Source organism: Psammomys obesus, unplaced genomic scaffold, assembly GCF_907164565.1.
Source record: "Psammomys obesus unplaced genomic scaffold, mPsaObe1.curated_primary_1811, whole genome shotgun sequence".
Classification (NCBI taxonomy): Eukaryota; Metazoa; Chordata; class Mammalia; order Rodentia; family Muridae; genus Psammomys; species Psammomys obesus.
The window spans coordinates 41,424,237-41,451,358 of record NW_026585895.1 but is presented as its reverse complement, the minus strand read 5'-3'; the positions used below and the strand labels follow the sequence as shown (position 1 = coordinate 41,451,358).

Genomic DNA, 27,122 nt, shown 5'->3' with positions numbered 1-27,122 from the left:
CAGCATTTTTGCCCAAAATCCTCATTAGTGATGAGTATCAAAGAAAGGAAGCTGTTTGATTTGTGGCCTCTAATTTCAAAACCAGAAAGTTTCCCCAGTCTTATTACATCACAAATTGTATCATTTAAAATATGCCAAGTAAAAATATCTAATTAGTACTAAATTTTAAATCCCTATAATATAATGCTATATTTTAAATTCTTAAGGGGCTAGAGAGACTGATCAATGATTAGAAGCACTGGCTGCTCATCCAGAAGACCCAGGTTTGACTGCCAGCACCCACGTGGCTGGTCATAAACATCTGTAACTTCTCTTCCAGCTGGTGCCCTCTTCTGGCCTTTGCTGGTACCATGCGTTCACATGCTGTGCAGACACTCTGCAGGTGAGAAAACACTAACTACATAAAATAAAAATACATACATTTCTAAATGCTCAAATGTATTTGGGAATAAATGAAATAAAAACAACAAAGGAATAAATAAATGAAAATTATATATTAATTCAATCACATCTACAAAGCAAAAGATTACAAATCACATTAGTAAAGACTATCTCATATCACCAAAAATCATAGTTTAGTATTTTTTATAAAAAAAAAAATCCTTCACTGTCTACACCTAATTAAAATCCTTCTGCTAAAGAGATGCAAGAAAAGAAAGAACTTTATTTCTTTAAGATTATGCAACTTTTAATATTTTATTTTAAATGAGACTTTCTAGACTGTGCTTGGTAGATACTAAATATTTGAGAATTGAATTAAATGTGACAAGAGCAAAATGATAATTAAACATTGGAGACTATAGAAATGTAATAATATTTTTGGCTGAAAGTATTATACTACATGACATCTAACTGTGATTCTTTCTGCTCACGGATTAGAAATATTACTTTGCAATAAATCCAGACAATACTTTAGTTTCTAACTACCGTTAAAGCAGTGAGTTTTCCATGGAATTACATTACAAAGCACTTTCAACATAGTTTTGATTAAAATGAACAGTAGCACACAGCATGACTTTATGCCATTGTTTAAGAAAGCATGTGCGCTGGAGGAACAAGACATCTGTGTCAGTATTTCCGTAATCAGAGAAATTTTATCTTAGAGTCGATAAGAAGCGACACAGAGACCCACAAGGATAGAGTTTGAGACTGTGTCGTGCCCAGTCCTAAATGGAATGTCTTCATCAAACCCTTCCTCTCAAGGCTCAGGGATCTATGCAGAAGAGAAGCTGCAAAAACTATAAGAGCCAGAAGTGGTGGACAGCTCTGAGGAAACAATGTTTTCCAGGAACCAGAGAACTGCTACCCGTATGAACGCCCAGAAACTGGGCAGCTTGCGTAAGACCCACAGGGGTTCTAGTCAGATGGTGTCAGTGCAATGAGAGGTAGAGGTTGACAAGAGGTCCCATTCCCAGACAGGAAGCTATTTGCAATTGATACCTGCTGGCAAAGGGAAAATCCGTTTTCTTAAACCACACTATCCAGCAGGCTCCTTTTCCAGGAATAGTTTGAATAACTGTCTCTGTCGCTCTGTCTCTCTCTGTCACCCTGTCTCTCTCTGTCTGTCTCTGTCTCCAAGGATTTGGGGTACACTCATTTTGTTATCCTTTGTCTTGTTTTTAGGTTGTTTTGATTTTCATTTTTGTGTTTTGTTGATTTTGAAAGAGAGAGAGAAATGGAGAAGCATAAAATTGAGTGGGTAGGCAGGTGGGGAGGATCTGGGATGATCTGGAGGAGTAAACACATGATAGAAAGTGTAGCAGAAAGCCACCTAGAGCGGTCTTTTTTAAAACTCTATTTTGGGTGTTTAGGCCTCTATCTCCTTTCCACCAACCCCCCAAACTTCAGTAGGAGGAAGAAAGGGTTATAGGGGAGAGGGGGCCCAGACCCCTTTACTTCTTCCCGTCATATAGGGTCAAGGGTTTCTTTTAGGGTTTTATACCAATCTCCGTCAAACACAGACACTGGTAGCAGTCTCCTCCAGTTGCTGCACCCCGAAGCGTTTCTCTCTGTCTGCTCTACACTGCCACACCATCTCTCAAAACCCCTTCATGCTACATGCCAATAATGAACACCCCACATAACGCCTCTCCAGGACACCACCCAGTCTCTTTCCCAGCCTCATAGTTGTACTCTCAGAGTCTTAGAGTATGCCCCTCCTTGCCTCAAATGGAAGGTAGTTACCAGCTGGCAAAGATCACATCCCATATATGACAATTAACAGGTATGGACAAACTATAGACCAACTAAAATCCCACACTTGGGATTAAAACAAAAGCATATTTATATAACATACAAAGAAACCAAAGCTTCCATTACAGGAAATATATTTTATTTTTTGAATTAAAACAAAATGAAAGAAATTAAGTCAACAAAATAGGCCTAACCATCACTATAACTGATATACTTCAAGAACCAAAAACTTAAACACTTAAAGAGAAGGCAAGGTGTGTTTTTACAGGGCAGGGAACTATGAGGATCATTGAGGATGACCGCTGCAAACGCAGAAGCCAGTTCCAAGGAAGAGCAGAAATATTGCCATTCTACTCTTGGATTTTGTTCCCTTTCAGAAGAGTGGAAAAATGAATTATTGTTATAAAGCTAAGAAAAAGAAAAAAAAATCACTTGTCACAGACCATTTACATGTAAGAAAAATACTGCTGCCTTAATGGTACTCTCAGAAAATAAAGTAACCTGGAAATATTAGTAAGGCTAAAGCATTAGTTCTTTTACCTTTGCCAGAGATCATTATCTATCATCAACCCTGGGATGACAGGCAGCTAGCATGCAGCCCTTCATCTTCCTGGCTGGAAGGACCTTCCTTCCTTTTACTCAGCAAGCCTCTGCAATTCTTTTTAAACTAACCCCACAGCTTTCTATTACTAAGTGGTAGATATTTCTGCCACAGAAAATCTCCCCACAACTTTGTAACTTCCAGGACTCCATTCTCTGACTGTCAAAGAATGCACAACTCTTTCTTTTGATGACTATTCCCTGATTGTTCCCCATTTTAGTAATTCACAACAGAGATCAAATTACCCCCAGGGGTATTTACAGCAGCAGTTAACATAGTAATCTACATATCTGTAATGGGTTGGGATATTGAAACAATGGCCAGCAACGAGCCACCTGGAGACCAGAACAATGAAAAGAAAAGGACTATGTTATGTGAAAGATAGCTAATGACTGTTCTAAAGAGTTGGGGAAGACATACTTTTTCCTGTTTGAGATCATTCATGCCTGGGTGGCTGCGGGTATGAGGAAAAGCTAACTGAAAATAAAAATGTGAAGAGAGGATACCAATTAACCAAGCAGAACACAGGCTAAGATACAGCACATTGAACTTTTAAAGGAAATTAGACATTTAATAGAATGGAATTCAGGTATATTATTTTACGAACACGTGTCAGGAAACATGAGATTTCACTTTATTTCATTAAGTGCAAATTACACAGGACAAAAACAAGCTGCATTAGAGACCATGTGAAAATGAATATATTGTTTCTCATGCCCTAGCTTTTAGCTTGGCCATTTGTCTCAAGTATATCATCCTGACAAACTGTGCTGTAGAGACATTGGTGCTAATTTTTCTACTTTTCAATGAACTTCTTTACATTCTGAATATACACTTCCATAGTAAATTAGGTTAAGCATGCCATGATCTTCAAATAAGTTTTAATCAGCTTCTCCACGCATTTGCATAGTTCGTGCCAACCGGATACAGCCTTCTAGGAAATCTCCTTTCTGATATTACTGTGAAACAATGTTTGACTTCTCTCTGAACTCTGTTCCCTGTTTAACACTGGCAGAAAGGGAAGTGCCTTTTGAATAGAGACTAAATTAACCTCATTTTCCCTCATTACCTATCAGATTAAATGATCAATCAACAGGCACTTCCACAAGATGATTGCTTTTCTAGATGGATGCCATCTTGTCAGCCTAGCAGGCAGGACTGTATTGTATCACATACCTACTCTGAATGTATCTCAATCATATCACCCATCCAAATCTCACAGTTCTGTGAATACAGCAAAACTCAGTATTCTATTGTTATGAAGTTTTCACACATTCATGGGTTAATTATAATTTCTGTTCTTAGGTTACACACGTTTCTATCATCCTGAAGTTTCAAAAGGAGGACGGCGAAATTGCCATATTAAGTATATTAAGCTGTATTGTTTCACTTCATGTTATATTCTACTTTCTGGCAATTACAGGGTGCCTGAATGAAGGTAATTTGTAGTAGAGAGAAGTTTTATTTGTTTTGTTTTGGTGACTTTTTTGGTTTTTAACTCATACATCTGGAAGCTGAAAAGTACATGAGCAAGGGAGCAGTCTCTACTGAATCACAACAGTGTAAAGAGTGGAGTATCAACTAAGCAAGGGAAGAAAAGACAGAACAAAGGACTCCTTGTTTTGTAACACTCCATTCTCACAAAAAAAGTACACTCCCATGATAAAGGTACAATCATTTCCAAAGACCTATTATTTTTCAAAATCCCTACTCCTTCAAAGGTAGCATTGGCAATTGGGTCAGCATGAATTTCAAGTCCAAACCATATGCCAATCATGCTATCGGAATTGCATCGTCACCTTATTTTCTGGGTTTCTATTCATACTATTTCATACTGGCATTCAGTCAAAGATAACTGATTAGTAATCTCTGTTGAGTTTTGAAGATAAAATATCCTCCATTTTGCTCATATTTTGAATATTTAGGGAGATAGTGAGAACAGAACACAGGATCTAACTGGGCACAGGCACCCTCTTGACGCTGCTTGCTTTGGAAGATGAACAGCCTTGGCCACACACCCTGCTTCATGCTGCACTGACTTTCTTTAAGCGCAGGAAGACAGACATGTAATTATGAATGGAAATCATAGGCTGTGCGACAACAGGAAGACCTTTTCCCTAACCTTGCTTCTCTTGACTATTTGATAGGAACAACCAATGTGTGACTGCCACTGTCTAGGCACAGGTGGAGAACAGGACTATGAGAGGGGAATTAGGTGGTTGGTTCTAATAGGAGAAACTCATGCCATCTTAAATGTGTCACTTTGTACTGCCTTTTACTTTTCTAGTTACTTTTGATCTCAGTCGTGCACCTGTTATTACTAGAGCATTAATTCCTCCTGTCAAATAATTCCAAGACATTATAGCAGTTCTTTTATGCATGTAATTCATGTATTTTATTTCAGTAATCTTTGCTGCTTTTATGGGATATTTCTTTTCACTGTCTCCTTGATGCACTACCTTAACTTTTCTAGATTGTTCTGTATTTATTGTCTTATTGAAGAGTTCTTTTAAGAAGTTATTTTCCAGAAGAATCTATGAATGGTGGAGACTGAATGTTCAGATAGTTTTTGAGTGAAGAGATTATTTAACCTGGATACCAGCATTCATATTTTTAGAAAGTGCTTTTGTAATTACCTTGGTTTGACCTTGGCCTTTAAATTGCAGCCATCTCTTTTACAACTGACCAGCTCTGACCCCATTCCTTGGGAAGTTGATGTCACAGTCATTTCTGTCCTCCAGAGCCTCCAGGATTAGTAATTTCCCAAGAGTCAGTGGCCCAGGAAGCAGAAAATGCATAGTGCATCTGTATTTCAACCATATTGCCCCACAGAGCAGTTATCTACGAGGTCTTGATTTAAAGGAACCCTTTTCAAACCCTGACAGCAAGATTATATAGCCAGAGCAGAGTATTCAGACAGCAGAAGTCATAGCTGTTTTTTCAGCTTTCTATTGTTATTATTATTATTATTTAAGAAAAATTCTATCTTGTTTTTCAGATTAGCAGTTTTTTTCTTAATATTCTTGTTAAATGTTGTATCTAGAATTCTGTTTTTCAAGTGAGAGATGGCTTCAAAGTATGCATTTTCAACAATTTGTTTACTAGTAGTTGGGGAGTTGAAACCGTAGTCAGATATATCTATAACCAGCATACACATATATGTATATAAAACATATATATGTGTGTGTATGTATTATATATGAAATAAATATGATATATGTATATTTATAAATGTTACTTACATTTTTCCTTGGCACAGATTTTAACAGGTAACAATATGCATTGCATATTTATCCTCCCATGTCTAAGTATCCATAGAATAGAGTAAGCATTTAATAAAAATACTGAATTGTATTTAATAGCTCTTGGCATGGCTTCTTTAAAGTTTAGATAATAAGTTCTCTGAAAGAGTTGGAAAGTGTGAGGTGAGAGCCTTCTTCCCACCATTTTATGTACTAAACTTAAAGAAAAAATAAAAATCAGTTTGGTTTTTCTAAACAGGTTTTCTCTGTGTTGCCCTGGCTGTCCTGGACTTACTTTGTAGACAAGGGTGGTCTCTAACTCACAGAGATCTGCCTGCCTCTGCCTCCCTGGGTGCCTGTACTTAAAAGCATGCACCCACCACATCCATCTTAAAATGAAAATTCTTAACCTTATTTTGATATGGAGGATGGCTTATGTGATGTGTTTTTTTAATTATTATTATTTTGTTATTGTTTTTGTTGTTTGTTGATTGGTTGGTTGGTTGGTTGGTTTGATGGTTGAGACATATCTTCACTAGGCAGTTTTGGCTAGAATCATCATACAGACCACACTATTCTCAAATTCATAGAGATTTGTCTACTTCTACTGTGCTGTGATAAAAGTCTGGATATCATCTAATATTTTTAAATATATACTGAAGGACATGCAAAATGGCCCAGCAGATAGAGGCCTTCCAGCAAGCCTGATGACTTGAGTTGGATCCCTGAAATATACATCCCAGAAGCAAAAAGTTGGGTCCTGAAAGTTGCACACTGATCTTCATACATATACTGTAGTATGTGAGCTCCCACATGCAGACAAACAAACAAAAACATATGTAAAAACTTTTAAAGCACTGATTCAAATTTTCTGAAATTAGTCATTTTCAAAAAAGATTATGATACACCTAAAATTAAGATAAATTGTTCCATAGCATCCAAGGCTAAATTGCATTTTGTTTTGTTTTGTGTTTTTCTTTTTTGGTTTTTTACCTTTTTTATTTTTTATTATTTTAATTTATTCACTCTGTATCCCAGTTGGAGCCCCCTTCCCTTATCCCCTCCCAATCATATCCTCCCTCCCTCTTCTCCTCTCATACCCCTCCCTCAGTCTACTGATAGATGAGGTCCTCTTCCCCTTCCATCTGACCCTAGCCAATCATGTCTCATGAAGACTAGCTGCATTGTCCTCCTCTGTAGCCTAGCAAGGCTGCTCCCCACTCAGGAGGAGATGATCAAAGAGCCAGCCACTGAGTTCATGTCAGGGACAGCCCTGCTCCCCTTATTAGGGAACACACTTGGACACTGAGCTGCCATAGGTTACATCTCAGCAAGAGGTCTAGGTTATCTTCATGAATAGTCCTTGGTTGGAGTATCAGTCTCAGAAAAGACCACTAGGCCCAGATCTTTTGTTTCTGTGGGTCTCCTTGTGGAGCTCCTGTCCCCTCCACATCTTTCTATTTCCCCCTTATTTCATAAGATTCCTTGCACTCTGCCCAAAATTTGGCTATAAGCCTCAGAATCTGCTTTGATACACTGCTGGGTAGAGTCTTTCAGAGGCCCTCTATGGTAGGCTCCTGTTCTGTTCCCTGTTTTCTCCCTCTTCAGATGTCTATCCAGTTTGCTTTCTGAGTGAGGATTGAGCAACTTCCCTAGGGTCTGCCTTCTTGTTTAGCTTCTTTAGGTTTATAGATTTTAATATGTTTATCCTATATTATATGATTAATATCCACTATTAATATGCCATATGTGTTTTTCTGTTTCTGACTCACCTCACTCAGGATGATCTTTTCCAGTTCCCATCATTTGCCTGCAAATTTCATGATTTCCTTGTTTTTAATTGCTGAGTAATATTCCATTGTGTAAATGTACCGTAAGTTCTGCATCCATTCCTCTGTTGAGGGACATGTGGGTTGTTTCCAGGTTCTGGCTATTAAGTATAAATCTGCTTCGAACATGGTTGAGCAAATATCTTTGTTGTATACTTGAGCATATTTTGGATATGCCTAGGAGTGCTATAGCTGGAATTTAAGATAGCACTCTTACTAATTTTCTGAGAAAACACCAGATTGATTTCCAAAGTGGTTGTACAAAATTCTAGATAGCAATCTTTAACAAATTAGCGATTTCTTGGTGGTAGAATTCGTAAGGAAAATATTTCAAAAATGTTTGTGTAATTTGGGCTCAATATGGACTTAATTCATTATCAAACCAGACCTTAATACATGGACTCATACCTATAACCATATTAATTATTTTTAACAAGATAAGTGTTCTAATATACATAGTAAAAATAATTTACAACAAAATATTCTAACATTCTAGATAATCAACAAATAAAATTATTTGTTATAATAAATCTGGCAATTTATGATTTTTGTGGGATTCCACCTCAGCTTAGCACTTTTCCTGTAAAATTTCCTACTCTATTGCATTGTGTTAGCTGACAATCCACAGAAATACTTTCTACCAGAGACCTATAGTGTCCACATTGGGCTAGGACTCAGGTGGCAATTGTCGGTACCCTTTCTTCCTCCTATTTTGATCTCTCTAGACTTACTCTTTGTCCTGTAGTAGCCTCTTGCAGGGATCTCTCCTCCCACACCACCTCCATTCACTGTGGACTTAGACTCTTGCTGTCCTGGCTAGCTCTTTCATCAATATCCTACTGCAGCTTAACTGCAGGAACCCCTCCTAACACGCTACCTTCATTTTTGGGGAGCACGATCTTTTGGTGTAGATCTAGTTCAGCTTTTTCCCATAGACACTGCCAGTCTTCTCTTTGAGTTCATCTCCATTCTTTTCTGTCAGCTGTCAGTCCACAGAAACTCTTTTTAGCAGTCATCTCCAGTGGACATACTGGGCTGCAACTCAGGTAGGCAATTTTCATTATTCCTTCTGGTACCAGTCCGAGTAGATCTTCCATTTAGCCCCACTCAGCATTTCCTCCTAACTAATCTCTATTATTTCTGTCACTTGTGACCCACAGCAGCACTCTATATCAGGGACCTAACAGCTACCATAGTAGCCTAGAATCAAGAGGGGTCAACAGAAACCTCAGATCCAACTATGCATCTAACAAAGACAGAACCAGATGTCAGCAGAAGAAAGACTGAAACATAATAACTCTAGATGCCTAGATCTCAATGAAAAAAATACACACATGAATAGCCAAAGCAACAAGCTTCCAACGGAACCCATATAGCAATAGCAACGGTAACCATATAGCAATAGGTCCTGAGAAATGCAGTAAGCTGAGGCACAAGACAAGAACTTTAAAACAGCAATTTTGAATATGTGCAAAGCTCTTAAAGATGCTATGAACACATTAAAATACATTTTAAAGAAATAATGAAAATAATTGAAAGCATGACAGTAGACAGTAGAACCAAAAAAATAATAATAAATAAAAATATAAACTGAAATAAAAATTGGAAAAGAAAAATTTATGATGTTAAGCAAAAACTTCAGAGGCAACCCTGACCAACGGATTATAAGGCATGGAATAAAGACTCTCAGATGGTGAAGATGAGGTAGGAGAAATGAATAGCATGTTCAAAAAAAATGTGGCCTCTGAAAATATCTACATACAAAATATTTAGGTTTTCTGTGACCATATGAAAATAAAAAGTAAATTAATAATAGGGTTAAAGAAAGAGAAAGAAATCCAGATCAAAGAATTTTTAAAAAAATGCTTCATAGACTCATAAAAGAAAAAAAAAATTAATCTAAAGAAGCAGGTACTTATTAAGGTACAAGAAGCATACAGAATATCAATTAGATAGACCTAGAAAAAAGTACTTTGTGGCACATAATAATTGAAACACTAAATATACAGAACAACAACAACAACAAAAAAAAAAAGCATATTAAAACTTCCTGGGGAACAACAAGAAAAAAGTAGCACATAAAGGTAGGCCCATTAGAATAACACTTAACCTCACAATGGAGACTTTCAGAACCAGAAGCTCTACAAACTCTGAGAAACTACAGATGTCAGCGTAGACTTCTATACCAAGTAAAACTATCAATCACAATCTCCTACAAAAAAATCCATTTTTTGTACTACATTTAAGCAATTTCTTTAAATCAGCTCTGTAGAAGAAAAAAAAAATCAACCTGAAGAAGTTATTCACACCAAAAGAGACACAAGATATAAATAATCAAAAGAAGAGGAAAAATCCCATAGCATAAAAACAAAACAAAAGAAATCAATAAACACTGCTAACGATAACCCTCAATATTCATGGACTCAACTTTAAAACAAAATTATGCAGACTTAGATTAGAAAGCAAGATCCATCTTTCTGCTGCATTCATGAAATACACCTCACCATAAAGAACAAACATTATCTCAGGGTGCATGCATTAAAAGAGAAAAAGTATTCCACACAAAAGGAGACAAGAAGAAAACAGTTGTAGCCATCTTAATATCTGACAAAATAGACTTTAAACCAAACTAATCAGAAGAAATAAGGAAAGATAGTAAGTACATTCTCGTTTACAAAACATCTATTAATTAATAGGTCATTGCAATTCTAAATAATTATAAACCAAACATGGGGCACTCATGTTCATAAAAGAAGTAAAACTACAGCTAAATTTATTAAACCTCATACCATAATAGTGGATGACTTTATACCCCACTCTCACCAATAGATATGTCTTCCTGAAAAAAACTAACAGAGAAATGTTGGAATTAAATAAATGGACATAATAGATATCTGCTGAACCCAAATACGAGAGAATATACTTTCTTCTCAGCATATTTGTACTTGTAGGCTGAGGCAGGAGGATGGCCTCAATTTCAAGGCCAATCTAGTTTACATACAGAAGAGGAAGGAAATGAGTAAGACATACAAGGACGTTAGACAGAGGGAGAACCAAAGTCTGGAGAACTGCCAGTAAATAGGAAGAAACTCCTGAAATAAAAGTATTGATGGAACATGAGAAAAGAAGATGGTAAAATTATGTAGGAGATAAGAAGGCTACACAGGCATCTAGGCTCAGAATGTCTCTTCCCCCTCTAGAAAAATCTCAGAATGATGAGAAGCTGAAGAAAGAAAGGACAGGTTTGGGGTCTGTGACAGATTTAGTTGGTATTAGAGTCACAACAACAACAAAAACCCAAAGGAGCATTTTGGGATTGCATAATGAAAACTTCTTCATTTTTTCTGCTCTATAGTGCTTTTAAGTGGTGTGTGTGTGTGTGTGTGTGTGTGTGTGTATAGAGCTAACTTCACATCATATGCCTGAGTATACCTCACAGTGGGAAAGCATTTACCTTAGTTACATCTATGAAATCTAGCTGCAGTTTGACATATTTGCTGTTCTACATTTAAGGTTGTTGTGGTTTTGTTTTCAATCATTTTGTTTATTAACATAAAAAAAAGAAAAGTCACATTATAGGATTTGCATGTAAGTGTATGGAACTGGAAAATATCACCCCAAGTGAGTGAGGTAAACTAGACCCAAGAACACAAATATTGTTTATTTTCTCTTATATGTGGTTTTTAGCTTTTAAGCTTTTGATATGTGTGTTACAATCCAAATAATCATGTTATGTTGTTATGTGTGGGAGGAACAGCTATCCCAAGGAAGGGTAAATAGAATATATCCTTTCAAAGCAAACTAGGATATGAGAAATCAGTATGGAAAGGGATGAGAGAGAAGGGGGAAGGGGGAAATATAATACTAAAGACCATTAGTAAAAAAACATATGGAAATCTACTATTGTAGAAACTTCCCAAAATATTTACAAATATGAAATGAGTCTAAATGGAATGACCAATAAATAGGAGAGACAATGCCTGAATGAGACAGCTTATGACACCAAGTAAAACCTCCAGAGCCAAGGATGGGTTATATCTTGTTGAGTTGTTGGCCAAAGGAAACCCATGGGAACTCCCAAACATCATAGGCTATAGACAATGCTATTGGCTAGTCTATGAAATCTGACAGTCAGGCTCTATTTCTGAAGGCAACACTTACTTATATCATTGAACATGGAACAGTCATGGTGGTGCCTAACTAGAAAGTTTAGCACTACTGACTAAGGTTCATGGCATTGAAAGGCACACTAGCAGAGGAGGAAGGCAATCATCAACATTTCCCCAAATACCAACCCTTCAGCATTCAACAGAGATCTACAAGCAATATATAGTGCTACAAACAGTGACACATACGTTATGGGCGTAACCAAACACCCTTTGATCGGATTTAAGGCCCACTCTACGACACAGAACTCATACATTCTAATTTGATCAAGAGTGGAGAATACATGAATCTTAGGGGAAGCCTAATATTATTAATCTAAAATAAAATGGCAAGAAAATTATTGCTAACAATATACTTATATCCTTATACTTCAGTGTCTTACTTAGCCATTACCCAAGAAGTTTTTTTTTCTTGAAGTTGGTGGGAATAATACAAAGATTCACAATTGAGCAGTAAGTAGAGAGTGAGAGAGTCTTACACATTGTTCTCTTACCTCGACCAGCTCATCATGATACAAGTATCAATACACTTACAAACACAATAAACAAGCTAATAAATTCTATGTAAAAAGTAAAACAAGTAGTATTGTTTTATCATAGACATATGAGTAAATACATGTTCATATAATAACTTTAAAAATTAATTATACAATAGATTAAAATCATTAAGATGGACAATTTAAATTGATGAATACTATAAGACATAAACTACATCCCAATAAATCTTTTAAAAGCCTCTTACATGTAAAAAGTCTTTTAATATCAGAGTCCCCCTACTATCCCAGTCCTGTCTCTCAGCCATTTGTGCCATAAAATCTATATTTTAATCTTACCAAATTACTTCTTTTCTATTTCTTCAAGCTAAAATCTTTTTCAGTTCTTCAACTTTGAGAATGTTTACAATCCTTTTTTTAAAAAATTCTTTATTAATTCTACTTTATTCACTTTGAGTCCCCCTTGTGGTTCTCTCCCTTCTCCCGTCCCAATCCCTCCCTTCCTTCACCCTCTGCATGCATGCCCCTTCCCAAGTCCACTGATAGGGGAGGTCTTCTTTTCCTTCCTTCTGATCCTAGTGAATTAGGTCTCATTAGGAGTGGCTGCATTGTCTTCTTCTGTGGCCTGGTAATGCTGCTTCCCCCTCAGGGGGAGGTAATTAAAGAACAGGCCAATCAGTTCATCTCAGAGCACAGATGTAGCCCATGACAGTTCAGTATCCAAGTGGGTTACAATCCTTTTGATCTGAGAATCATTAAGCTATCAGATATGGTTAAAGACTCCAGAAAGGTACTTGGTTGGATTATCAGCCTCAGAAAAGACCCCCATACCCAGAATTATTGGTTCTGTTGCTTTCCTTGTGGAGCTCCTCTTCTCTGCAGGACTTACTATTTCCCAATTCTTTCATAAGATTCCCTGCACTCCGCCCCAAAGTTTGGCCATAAGTCTCAGTATCTGCTTTGATACCCTACAAGGTAGAGCCTTTTAGAGGCCCTCTGTGGCAGGCCCTTGTCCTGTTCCCTGTTTTCTCATTCTTCTGATGTCTATCCTCTTTGCCTTTCTGAATGGGGATTGAGAATTTTAGCCAAAGTCCTCCATCTTGATTAATTTCTTTAGGTATACAGATTTTAGTAGGTTTATCCTATATTATATGTCTAATATCCACTTATGAGTGAGTATATACCCTGTGTGCCTTTCTGCTTTTGGGATACCTCACTCAGGATGATCTTTTCCAGTTCAGACATAGCCCATGACAGTTCAGTGTCCAAGTGGGTTCCATAGTAATGAGAATAGGGACTGTCTCTGATATGAACTGATTGGCCTGCTCTTTGATCACCTCCCCCTGAGGCAGAAGTAACCTTACCAGGCCACAGAGGAAGACAATGCAGCCACTCCTGATGAGACCTGATAGACTAGGATAAGAAGGAAGGAGAGGAAGACCTCCCCTATCAGTGGACAGGGGTGGAAAAGGGAGAGGGCGGGTGGGACTAGGATGGGAGGAGGGAGGGATTTACGGGGGTGGAAGGGGATACAAAGTGAATAAAGTGTAATTAATAAAAATTTAAAAAAAGAAAATAAAAGGACTCCAGAAAGGATGTAGGTCTGTGGTTATTGTATAGAGCCAGTATTTTTTAATTAAAAGTTAAATATGAAAGTTTGCTTTGAATATTTATCAAAATTGCCATAGTCTAGAATGTTGAGTCGATATGTATGATAACATAAATAAAACCTCCTAAGAAAGATAATTTTCTTTAAAGAAGAAAATACTTTTATAACTTCACAGATTTTCTAACTATCTGGCAGCCTACAAGATGGCTGGATCCTCTTCTCATCTGCTATGTTAGTTTGATTACAGCGATGCTGAGAAAAGAGTTAATAGGAAGTTTTTTGTTTGTTTGTTTTTAGATAAGAGTGGATTCTTTCAAAATTCACAGTCACAGGACAAGGGTAAATGTGGTATAGACTCTGAAACCATGGGTCTGGACTTTCTCACCCAATTACATTGAAATGTATTGGTCTATCTCTTGGTGCAATGGGTCGCTTATCCCTACCATTTGCAAAACATTGGTTCCTGTTTACATATTCTGTCCAGTGTTGACAATTCCATTAGGCTGTGCCATGAACTCACAGACCTTATAAATCACAGATCTTATCAGAGAAGTCTCAAAAGAGTTAGGAAGCCGTCAAGTAATTATCATGAATGAGTGTCTTTATAAGTAACTAATTTTCACTTTAAAGTTTTATTTTTAAAATATTATTTGCAATAAATATCATAATGACGGCATCATATACGGTCCCTAGAATATATCTGCCACACACCTGGGTGTGCATCCATTCCTGCCATGTTATTCCCTGTTTGAGAGTGGATGGAGTGCTTCTGGGGAAAAAGCCCACTGATTACAATCAATCAAATGCCTGGCTTCCTTCAGAAGACAACATAAATGCCTCATGTATTTTGTCTTTTTCCTCATACAGAATGCTGAAGGGACCTGATAAAATGAGTATAAAAACAAACAAACAAACAAACAAACAAACAAACAAAAACCCTAATATTATCTTCAAGGTTAGGCTTAAGTTAAATGAGCTGGTTTTTTTTATTCATAAGTTAAAATAAAAAGTACAGTGACCTCCAGTATGGATGGATGTGAGTGAAAGCTAAGGTTCAATTACAGCCAGGGCTTTTATAACTGCAGAGCAAAGTTAGCTCTAAGAAAAAGACAGAGATTAAAAAACTTATGTATTTTGAGAATGATTTTGTTCTCTTCTGTCTCTTGGTAGTACACTCAGGATCCCTAGGGATTCACACTCTAAGAAGCACACACCTAGAATCATGCATCTTCCCTTCTCTTCTACCACCTGGCCCACCCAACTGATCATTCCTATCTACCCAGGAAATGTCCTTAATTCAGTACTGCACAGCATCACCTTTTAAAACTTTCATGATTTCTGCACCAGGCCAATTGTGTATTCTCTAAAGAGCTCCGGTATCTTCTAGATCTACTGTATTGAAATGATTGTTTGCTTGCAGTTTTCTTCATTAAACTGTAGCTTCTAAAGGTCTCTGAACAGACATTAATCTTTTACCCCTAAGGGGCCTAAACTGTACATGATGAATAAGTTAATTAATATGCTGTGGTGATGAATTCTATCAGCGTGGGAAATGACAAACTGAAGAGTAATATGAATGTGAACTTCATCCAGACATACCCAAAGAATCAATGAGTATCAAATATATATTAATCTGTACAGTTATATAACTGTTTTACAGATACATGGAAAGAGAGAAAGAGACAGAAGCAGAGAGAGGAGCCAAAAGATCCTGAGCCATAAATGTACAAATTTGAATGACATGATGAACAAATGTAACAATCTATAGAATAAAAATTGTGACCTTGTGATTGTAGAATGCGTACCTGAACTGATTTTAAAAACTGAACATAGTAGATGCTGGATCTTACTGTTATCAAGCAAATATATATATATATATATATATAGAGAGAGAGAGAGAGAGAGAGAGAAGTATTTTTGAATAAATTATTTCCATAAACTAATAAATCCTACAAAATTATTATTTGCAAAGCTTTGGGAAAATGACCTTTTTCATAGAAAATATGTAGAAACATAAATTAATGAGGTATTTGTGCTTGTATTTATTAAGAAATAAAATACACTGTGACTGGCTCGGTAACTTGGTTTTGGGTTTTTTGATAAACTTCCTTCCAGATTTCTACGTGAAACACATATTTACATTTATGAAAGAGCACATTTATACAAATAAGTATTTAACATATTTGTGAAACAAACAAATCATTTATAAATAAATTAATTAAATATAATAGTGTATACTGGATACAAGATTGGGCACAATCTTGCCAAAGAATAAAACTGAGTTCTTTGAGCTAAAATAAATGTTTGCAATATGTCAATATAGGTCTACTAGATAATAAACACATTGACTATTAATTCACTTTTATAATTAGAGATATATATATACATTTAAAAAATCTATAGGAAATGGTAGTTTTCAGCTCTGCACAAAATGGCATTGACATTGGTGAAATAGGCATTTCATGTTTAAGACTGTATTATGTAAAAATTTATGATAAATGTATATAATATATTGCAATTTAAAAATATAGATACAAAGACTGATTTCGTATAGTGAAATAGAAAGAGTAAGGAATAAACAGAAATTGCAAAGTCACAGCAGAGAAAATCTGTATGAAGATGTTAGTATTCATGAATACTGGAGGACAGAAAAGAGGTTTTTGTAAATTGTGTAGATAATCCACCCTAAATGAAACAAGAAGCTTCAATGGTTGCAGTAAGTTATTTCTTTTCCATGATTTTGGGCTGTTTTACAAATTAGAACCTTGTGCATTCTGGAAAAGGTCTCTCTACTGAAATGAATCTTTAAACTCAAATCACTTCTTTAACATCCCCTCCTCAAGATACATACACATGCTGATATTCAATAATTCTTCAGAAAATAGAATAACTGAATATTATTAGAGATACACTAAAGCTAGCATTTCACCCACACTTGAAGGAGATCCATTAAAATAAATCACCAGTATTACAAGACTTATCTGCAGCAAATATGATGATAAGATGTTGTAGATATGATTAAAGCTACTGTTGACAGTGTGTGCAGGTCCTTGCTGCCTTTATATTTAGGGACTGGATAGATGAGACAATCCTAGTCATTCTTGAACATGAACTCTTGGGAGTACAAGTGCTTCATGCTATTTCTCTAAACCAAATGGCACTTGCACACAAAAACTTAGGGTTTGTACTTACTTTCCACAATTACTTGTCTGTCTTCCCAATTATCTTTAATAAGCTGTATATTTCCAAAGTGTGCATCACTGTAAAAGATCCGATTGGTACCTTCTTTTCTTTGATTGTAGTCAAAGGCCAGGGCAATGATATTCTTGAAATAATGTGGGTTCTCATAAGGACGTACTGGGGAATTTAAATTGGTTTCATCAGAAAGATGTATGCTTTTTAATATTGTTCTTCCAGAATATAGCAAATAACCCTCGTGCCTTAGACAAGTAACTCCATCCCCAGCCAAATATCCATGGGCACAGGCACAAGTTCTCCGAGAATGTCCTCGATAAAGGCATAGCTGCTTACAGCCACCATTTTCTTTGGCACAGACATTGGTTCCTGAAAACAGCAAAACACAAAACACATTTTTTTAAATGAATTATTAAACCACAGGTTTTAGTTTCTTGAATATCAATTTGAAGAATTATATGTATATGTATACGATCTCAGTGGTGTTCATGAGGAACAGAGGGAATTGCAATGGGTGGGCTTCGTTGTACCTCACCGCTCATATATTTGACATAAATTACTATTTCTAAGAGAAGATCAAGTATGTTCTTACTATTAGTTTTTAAGGATAAATAAATTCATTATTACCATCTTCAAAATTATATAAGATATCTTTCATAGAAGGAAATGGAATAAAAAGTATATTTAAAAATAAATAAAACCATCGGCAAAGAAGCAATGATTCAGAAATACATATTGAAGACCACCATTTCCAGCACCTAACAACTTTTGTTCTAAAAGATAATCCAAAACAAAAATTTCAGTTGCTTCTCTAATACCCTAGTTGTGCTATGTACTTTTTGTCAGATATATTTTTGTAATAAATTTTAGAACATATTTTATTTAAAACTTTTAAAGATTTTAAAAACATTTTTAGTACAAACTCATTCTCAAGACTTGTCCTATGTCACATGACCATACATACATGGAAACAAAAAAGAAACATACATATATATAAACTGGTAAATGTTTAATTTCTTGGGCTTCTCTCTGGTTTTTAGAAAAGAAAATCATCAAATGGGAATTTTGAGGTCTTGAACTTGATACAATTTAATTCTTAATCTTGAAGAGCAAAGAGAAATGATGCAAAATATAGTAATTATATATTTCATTAAGTGTGCTGACCTTTCTCTCTCACTCGGTTAAAAATTTTGATCTCCTTTAGGTTGACTCCAAGTCCCGTTCTCATGGTTATTGTTTCCGTGGCATCATTCTTATGGCCTCTTCTGACCGACCCATTGGCATGTGCTCTGCCAAAAGTTGAACATACTAATAAAAACAAAGTTTATTTATTAACAGTTTTCAACCGATTAAAATAAAGCGAGGTATAGGTGAAGATAAGAGACAGGAAGACGAAAGAAACTAGATGCAGTGTGTGCTGCTGAAACGCTGGACCATGGGATAGATCGATGCCGTTACTGGCTGGCCTCTTCTGTAAAAATTACATGGTTTTGTGAAATCTTTTCTGTAACCTTGCTAAAGTAAGGCTAATCCTCCAGGGGCAAATAAATGGCACTAAAATAACATTTTGAGACTCAAACACTTATGAAAAAATAAATTACCTGTCAGACCAGTAGATGTAAGCCCCAAAGACTGCAACGGAAAACAGATCCACATTGCTCCCGGACAGCACCGCTTCACGATTCTCGCCAGTGTCAAGGTCAATTCTCTCTATCTTGTCTGTGCGAGCATCACACCAGTATAATTTATTTTCCTAAATAGTTATCGGAAAGCAATAATACAAACTGCTTTGGTTATTTATTAAGAAAATAAGGAGGGTTAAAAGTAGACTACTGCAAGTTGGCTGCGAAACACTTTAGAATCTTAAAAACAATCCAACAGACCTCATAGTCAATGGAGATGCCATTTGGCCATACTATTCCCATGCTTACAATCATGACCTTCTCAGAACCATCGAGGCGAGCTCTCCCAATGCAGGGCATTTGTCCCCATTCAGTCCAGAACAAGAAGCTGAAATTAAACGATCATTTACAATAGTTAACAGATTAAGGGGCATCAAATAAAACAGCAAGATGACATTAAGACTCTTAACAGCATAACACTTATAATAGAGCTGAATAATAAACCACACAACTTATTTTACACATATTTCTACAGTTAATAATAGAATTTTATTATAAACCATATTTAACCAGGTACAGAAATCACAAGGCTGAATTTAGTGCTTTGGAAAAATCACTTGCATATGCTCATCCTATGTGAAATTCTCCAATCAGTTGCTTAGTTTTTGTTTTGTTTTTTTTCCAGTTTGTTTTTCATGAGGCCTCTGGTGACTGCATGATGGTTATAAAAGCATGATGAACCCTATATCTTAACAGCAAAGCACACAAAACATTACACTGGCCTTTCTTTACCTTCTTAATCACGTTGAACGTTTTTCTTCTATAGACCGTAGGTACAATAAAGACAATGGCTTTTTTTCTGCTTTATTTAGAATTGCAAACATAGCATCCAATAATTGTGATATTGAGAAATTATATCTAATACTATTTAATTTATCCATCTACAAACCAATCATTGTAACTTTTAACCCTAACCCTAACTCTTAAATGTAACTATTCGAATTGAAAGTTTAAGATTAGCCTGTCATCCTAAAATACAGTTTCACAATTACGAAAGAAAGCATTTTCATTTTAATAATCTCAAAAACTGATGTTAAAAAATATGTACTCCAGAAAAATAAGCTAAAGTAATATGAGACAAAACAAAATGAGAATGTAAACAATGATGTTATCAATTCATTCATTATTTTACTCATTCATTCAATCATTCATTCATAAATTTCAGTATTTATACAACAGCAAAAAAAAAAATCATGCTTTTAGATAAATACAACTCTTCCTAAATTTCAAATTATGTAAATACAAGGTTTCCACCTTTGGAAAATTAAAGTCAAGAAAATATGTTAATCATTCATTCAGACAGGAACAACTGTCTGTGAAGATTCATATGAGAGTATGACTGAAGAAAAGATCATAAGGTTTCATATAAGAAACTTAAAGGAAACCTGTTGATGTTTTGGATACTCATATAAAATTATTAATTAACCTTAAAAACTTAAACTACATAAAATATGTATGTTTTATTTATGCATATTATTTAACATCACTTTAGAAATTGTTTTTTAAGCTGTATAAAATATGTGTTGTTTCTTGACAACAGTGTAAATAGAATTCCAAGTAACTGAATCCTGAAGGCACTGTTGTTCATGTTTGCAAGTTCTATAGTTTAGAAAAGGAAAAGTTAGTAGGAAATTTAACTAATGCTTAATTAGCATGAATCTAGTTTAAAAGGCATGAAAAATGTGTATAGCAAAGTCAAGAATTTTAAGTGATAGTTTCAATATATCAAAATATTAATTGGTAGACAAATGTATGATCCCATTTAATTTTCTTAGGACTAATGTCATGTTAAAAGGTAGAAGCTGCTGAGTAAAAATGGAGGCACTCTGGCCCTGGGGGAGTCATTGTTGGCATCCTATAACATATTTAAATAAGGATAGAAATGCATATAATAAGCTAATCTGTTTACAAATATACCAAATGAGCAAGGAAGAATAGTTTTTTATTTAAAATTTTTTATATTAATTATAGTTTATTCACTTTGTATCCCAACTGTAGCCCCCTTTCTCATTCCCTCCCAACCTTACCCTCCCTCCCTCATCTCCTCCCATGCCCCTCTCCAAGTCCACTGAAGAAGAGTTTTAAATTATATTGGTAAATCATCATGTGCTGTTTACGCTTGGTGAAAGCAGACTCTATACTGTGCCCTCCCTCCTCTCCAGTAAAACTCACTCCTTAGGCCCTGAAACCAGCGGCTGAAGGTCACAAAAACACTGTCCTTGAGGAAAGCTACAAGACTATTTCCAAACAAGATTACTGTTTATTCTAAAGTGTTAAAATGTTTATAGTGAAAAGGAAAGCCAGAAGTCCATCTATGGAGAAACTGTAGAATGCTGTTTGGACTTCCCTTACCTGTCTGCCTCAAATTCCCCTGTCAGTTTCTGCTGGATAATAACATAAGCACCTTATCTGTTGGCCTCTCTCTCTGATGCACTTAGTTTAGTTTTGTTTGTTTGTAGTTTTTAACTTGGAAGCCTCACCTGAAGTGTTACTTCTCTACCCAGGGCTCTGTCAACACGGCCCTCCAGCTGGCTTCCCTAATCAATTTCTGCTGTAGTTTGTAAGCCCACAATTGAATGATAGTGCCTATCGTTATCCCTCTCATAGGCCAATCTACTAATTTCTGGGACATTTCAGCACTTGATTTGATGATGCTTTACTGTCTCCTGGTTCTATCTGCTAGCTGATGTTTATTCCTTTTGATTGTACTAGTTATTTATTTAATAAACTAATTTTAATCTAAATGTCCAATAATTTTATATCATTCTGTGGAGTTTACGGAACAAACAGTCTCAGTAAGCAGGTAAATATACTTATCCCCATTTCTCACCATTGTGGAAATGATGGTTGTGAAAGTGAATGTTTTCTGATCATATGATCAAACAATGGACAAGATAGGAAACAAGTTCATACTCTAAAATTACAGACCTGTACTATCATCTTTGTTTTTTATTGTTTTATCAATGCTAATAATTTTATAACCTATTTATTTTTTCTGAGTTGAAATGAATATAACAAGAGATGTCCAAGCATAAAAAAACAAAAAAACAAAAAAACCAAACAAAAAATAGAGGTGAGGTGAAGAGCTGCCATGAGCATGTAAGAGCTTAGTTTTGAAGAACAAGCTTAAATTATTTAATTGTAATAGCCCCTCTTTATTTTGAACTTGTGATACTTCCATGCAAGAAGCTGAGATGAGTACTGGTAAAAATTTCAGGGTTAAAAATATATTAAAAAATAAATTATTCTGGATGTAGGATTTAATGCAAATTTTTCTGCATGTAAGAGTGACCTGAAAGGATATCCTACTATACAAACCAAATATAACTGTGCAAGGGGATGAGTTTATGGTTAATTAATTCATAAATTTGATAAGGTCAAGAGATTTTTGAGTGGACCAAAGTTAACTAGTGTCTTATAAATACAAGGCCAAGATGGATGCATTTTTCCTTGGTTTTAACCTAAAAGTAGAGAGCTAAATAGGTAGCACCTTTGGGAACATAGGACAGACATAGAAAAATGACACTCCAATGCTGGGATTACCGCCCCATTTGAAATGCTTTGCAGTCGTGAAATGCTTACAATGTCGAATGACATGGCTAAGACTTGGACAGATGACGACTTGTGTGGTAAGGAAAATGCTTTCTCTCTTCCATTTTAAATTTGAAACAGTTTAAACATTTTTCAGAATAAAATTCTATATTTTATTCCAATCTTTTTTGGGTAACAAACTATTTGTTAAAATAATATGCAAACCATATCTTTATATATATTTGCACTTACACAGAGATATAATGCTTGATCAAGACAGACAACACATATTGTCCAAAAGAGAAACAAAATGTTTGGTTTTGCTTACAGTTTTATGCTATGCATGACTGGTCAAATCTTTCCATGTCATGCTATGATTTCCTCCACTTTTCATGCATAAAAAAAATGACTTCTCAGTATAAAGAAAATTATTACATTCAATTCTGCCTAATACCTAGGAGCTGCCAAAAGGCGAAAAAAGTCCAGGAGGAGAAAGCTGACATTTCAAGTGAAACTAAATTCCTAGGTGGTTCCAGGATTGCATTTGGCTGCATTTAAAACGACTTCAAGCCTCCATTGTTTCAAAGCAGGCTCCATGCCCACTTTACATGGCACATTTATATCTTGAATGTAGCTAATTTACACCATTATGGCTCCCCTTTCCCTTGACAGTATCACCTGCCATGTTTTAATTTCAAACAGAATTGTAAAATGCTCTAATTTATTTCTAAGATAGGAATTTTAGCACTTAAAATTCTATGTTTATAGAACCCAGATATCATTTTTTGAATAATGTTTACAAACCTTTCATTTTAATTCTTTTTTGACTGAAGTCAAGTCATTAAACAAATGCATGGCAAGCTGTACAGGAACACCTGTCATTGGTGTTTTCAAATACTAATATTTCCTATGAAACTTTTCTACTTTTAGCTCTAAACATGGAAAACTCTTCCTTCATGTATTTATGAAATGCTTTCCACAAAAAATTAGGGTACATAAAGAATATTCTAACATTATTATAAATATTAAGTTTTTTGGCTTGTTAATTGAAATGGAAATTTTACATTAGGGATGATGATTAGGAAGTCAAAGCTATTTACAGACATCTTGCTGACTCACTGATAAGCTCATAGTCTCTCAATGAAGTGGAAGGGTGAATCTGACAAATCTTTCCCAAGAGAAATGAAGCATTTGAGGGTAGAAGCGATAGCTTATGGTTTTTGTGGAACCAGGGAAAAGCAACATTTCATTTTTTGGAGGACGGGGGATGTAACAACACGGCAAACTCAGCATTTAAAAAAGTTAGTTGGGATGAGGGTAATGTGAGATTGATTCAGTGACAGGCAAATAAATCTAAAGGGAATTTGAAATGTAAAGAGATTAAATTGATTTTTAATAGTTTTCAAATATTTATGTATATTTTATAGATTTCACTGTACGTACAATAATTCACTGAGTGACCCAAACTGAGATCTGTTCAAACGATAAGTAAATTGAGGGAGACAAAGCCTATAGTGTCAGAAATAAAGAGAATCAGTAAAAATTCTCAGAAGCTGTAGGGGCCCTCAGAGAGAACCAGAGAGCTACTGAAGGCAGGAAGCAGAACATTAATTTCTTCAAAGGACAGTCAACAGAGGGAAGTGTCCAAGAGAAAGCAAGAGGAGTAAAACCAGAGAAATTCCCCAACCAGGAGTGGGTGAAAACACCCACTAAACGGAGTCAGTCCTGAGAAGCTGAGAAGCAAATATTGAAAGATTAATTAAACATTTCTGGTTTTGTCCAAAAATAAAGTACCTGGGGGTGGTTTGGAAGAAAAAGGAGAATATTTCGTAGAGAAGGACGAGTTTAAAGTGATGAGAAGAGAAGGGGACGACATCTGAGCAAAGCTGAAGAGTGCCATCCTGCGGCAGGATGCCCTGGGGTCATATTCCCACCGGCTCACGGCACTTTTTTTAAATTAATTACTTTTTTTTTTTATTAATTACAATGTATTCATTTTGTATCCCAGCTATAGCCCATTCCTGTGTCCCCTCCAAATCCCCCTCTTCTCCTTTCATGCTCCTCCCCCAGTCCACTGATAAGGCTGGTCCACCTCCCCTTCCATCTGACCCTAGCCTATCAGGTCTTATCTCAGAGGATCAAAACCTCATCATAAAACCAGACACACTAAATCTGTTAGAAGAAAAATTGGGGAAGAACCTTGAACTCATTGGCACAGGTGACAACTTCCTGAACAGAACACCAACAGCACAGACTCTAAGATCAACAATCAATAAATGGGACCCCATGAAACTGAAAAGCTTGTGTAAAGCAAAAGACACGGTCATAGGAACAAAACAAATGCCTACAGATTGGGAAAGGATCTTCACCAACCCCATATCTGACAGAGGGCTAATATCCAATATCTAGAAAGAACTCAGGAATTTAAAAAGCAACAAATCAAATAATCCAATTAAAAAATGGGGTACAGAAGTAAACAGAGAATTCTTAACAGAGGAATATGGAATGGCAGAGAAACAAAGAAATGCTCAACATCCTTAGTCATCAGGGAAATGCAACTTAAAACGACTCTGAGATTTCACCTTACACCCATCAGAATAGCTAAGATAAAAAACTCAAGTGACTATTACGAGTAAAGCTGTTACAAACATGGTTGAGCAAATGTCCTTGTTGTGTACTTGAGAATCTTTTGGATATATGCCTAGGAGTGATATAGCTGGATCTTGAGGAAGCACTATTCCTAATTGAGAAAGTGCCAGATTGATTTCCAAAGTTGTTGTACAAGTTTGCATTCCCACCAACAATGGATGAGGGTTCCCCTTTCTCCACAATCTCTCCAGCATGGGCTGTCACTTGACTTACTCATCTTAGTCGTTCTGATGGGTATAAGGTGAAATCTCAGGGTCATTTTGATTTGCATCTCTCTGATGGCTAAGGATGTTGAACATTTTTTTTAAGTGTTTCTCTTCCATTCTTTATTCCTACTGAGAATTCTCTGTTTAGCTCTGTACCCCATTTTTTTTAATCAGATTGCTTGATTTGTTGCTGTTTAACTTCTCTAGTTCTTTATATATTCTGGATATCAACCCTGTGTCAGATATAGGGTTGGTGAAGATTCTTTCCCAGTCTATAGGCTGTCGTTTTGTTCTGACGACAGTGTCTTTTGCTTTACAGAAGCTTTTCAGTTTCATGAGGTCCCATTTATTGATTGTTGCTCTTAGAGCCTGTGCTGTTGGTGTTCTGTTCAGGAAGTTGTCTCCTGTGCCAATGAGTTCTTGGTTCTTCCCCACTTTTTCTACTAACCAATTTAGAGTATCTGGTTTTATTTTGAGGTCATTGATCCACTTGGACTTTAGTTTTGTGCAGGGTGATAAATATGGATCTATTATCATTTTTCTGCATGTAGACATCAGTTGCACCAGAACCAGCCAGAACAACCCAGATGTCCCTCAGTTGAGGAATGGATACAGAAATTGTGGTACTTTTACACAATGGAATACTGCTCAGCAATTACAAACAAGGAAATCATGAAATGTTCAGGCAAGTGGTGGGACCTAGAAATGATCATCCTGAATGAGGTATCCCAGAAGGAGAAAGACATACATGCTATATACTCACTTACATAGACCTATAAGATAGGATAAATATACTGAAATCTATCCACCTAAAGAAGATAAACAAGAAAGAGAACCTGGCTAAGATGATCAATCCTCACTTAGAAAGACAAATGGGATGGACATTGGAAGAAGGAGAAAACAAGTAACAGGACAGGAGCCTACCACAGAGGGCCTCTGAAAGACTACCTAGCAGTTTATCAAAGCAGATACTAAGACTCATAACCAAACCTTCAGCAGAGTGCAGGGAATCATAAGAAGGGGGAGTTAATATGACCTGGAGAGGATGGGAGCTCAACAAGGACTAAATATATCTGGGCACAGGGGTCTTTTCTGAGACTGACACTCCACCAAGGACCATGTATGGATATAACATATCCATCTAGCCTGTAGTAGCTCAGTATCCAAGTGGGTGTCCTAGTAAGGGGAACAGGGAGTATTTCTGACAGGAACTCAATGGCAGGCTCTTTGACCTCCCCACCCCCAGGGGGAGGAGCAGCCCTGCTAAGCCACAGAAGAGGACTTTGCAGCCAGTCCTGAAGATAGCTGATAAACCAGGGTCAGATGAAAGGGGAGGACCTCCTCCCCTATCAGTGGACTTGGAAAGGGGCAGGGAGGAGATGAGGGAGGGTGGGATTGGGAGGGAATGAGGGAGCAGGATACAGCTGGGATACAAAGTGAATAAACTATAACTAATATTAAAAAAAAATAAAGAATTTAAAATAAAAGAGTATTTTTCTAATAAAAAAGTGACCTCATAAAATAATCAATAAGTGAATAGTCAAATACTCTGGCCTGGAATGTCTTCAAAGTTCTGTTCTCCACACAGTAGTGCAAAAAATACCATAAGAAACAGTAAACAAAAACAACAACAAAAACCTCAGGAGACAACACACAGAGAGGATGTGGAGAAAGGGGAACCCTCCTCTGTTGCTGGTGGGAATGTAAACTTGTACAACCACTGAC

General features: G+C 36.1%; 1 protein-coding gene across 1 annotated transcript in view; it reads right to left on the bottom strand.

The window, feature by feature from the left end:
• Lrp1b (LDL receptor related protein 1B) overlaps positions 1 to 27,122 on the bottom strand; it is a 2,073,786-nt gene that overhangs the window by 505,348 nt on the left and 1,541,316 nt on the right. Inside the window, exons 37-40 of the mRNA XM_055599725.1 lie at positions 19,213 to 19,339; positions 18,931 to 19,082; positions 18,494 to 18,618; positions 17,327 to 17,698 (exon numbers count right to left, since the gene is read on the bottom strand). Of these exons, the coding sequence (XP_055455700.1) occupies positions 17,327 to 17,698; positions 18,494 to 18,618; positions 18,931 to 19,082; positions 19,213 to 19,339 (776 nt within the window). The remainder of the gene's footprint in view (positions 1 to 17,326; positions 17,699 to 18,493; positions 18,619 to 18,930; positions 19,083 to 19,212; positions 19,340 to 27,122) is intronic.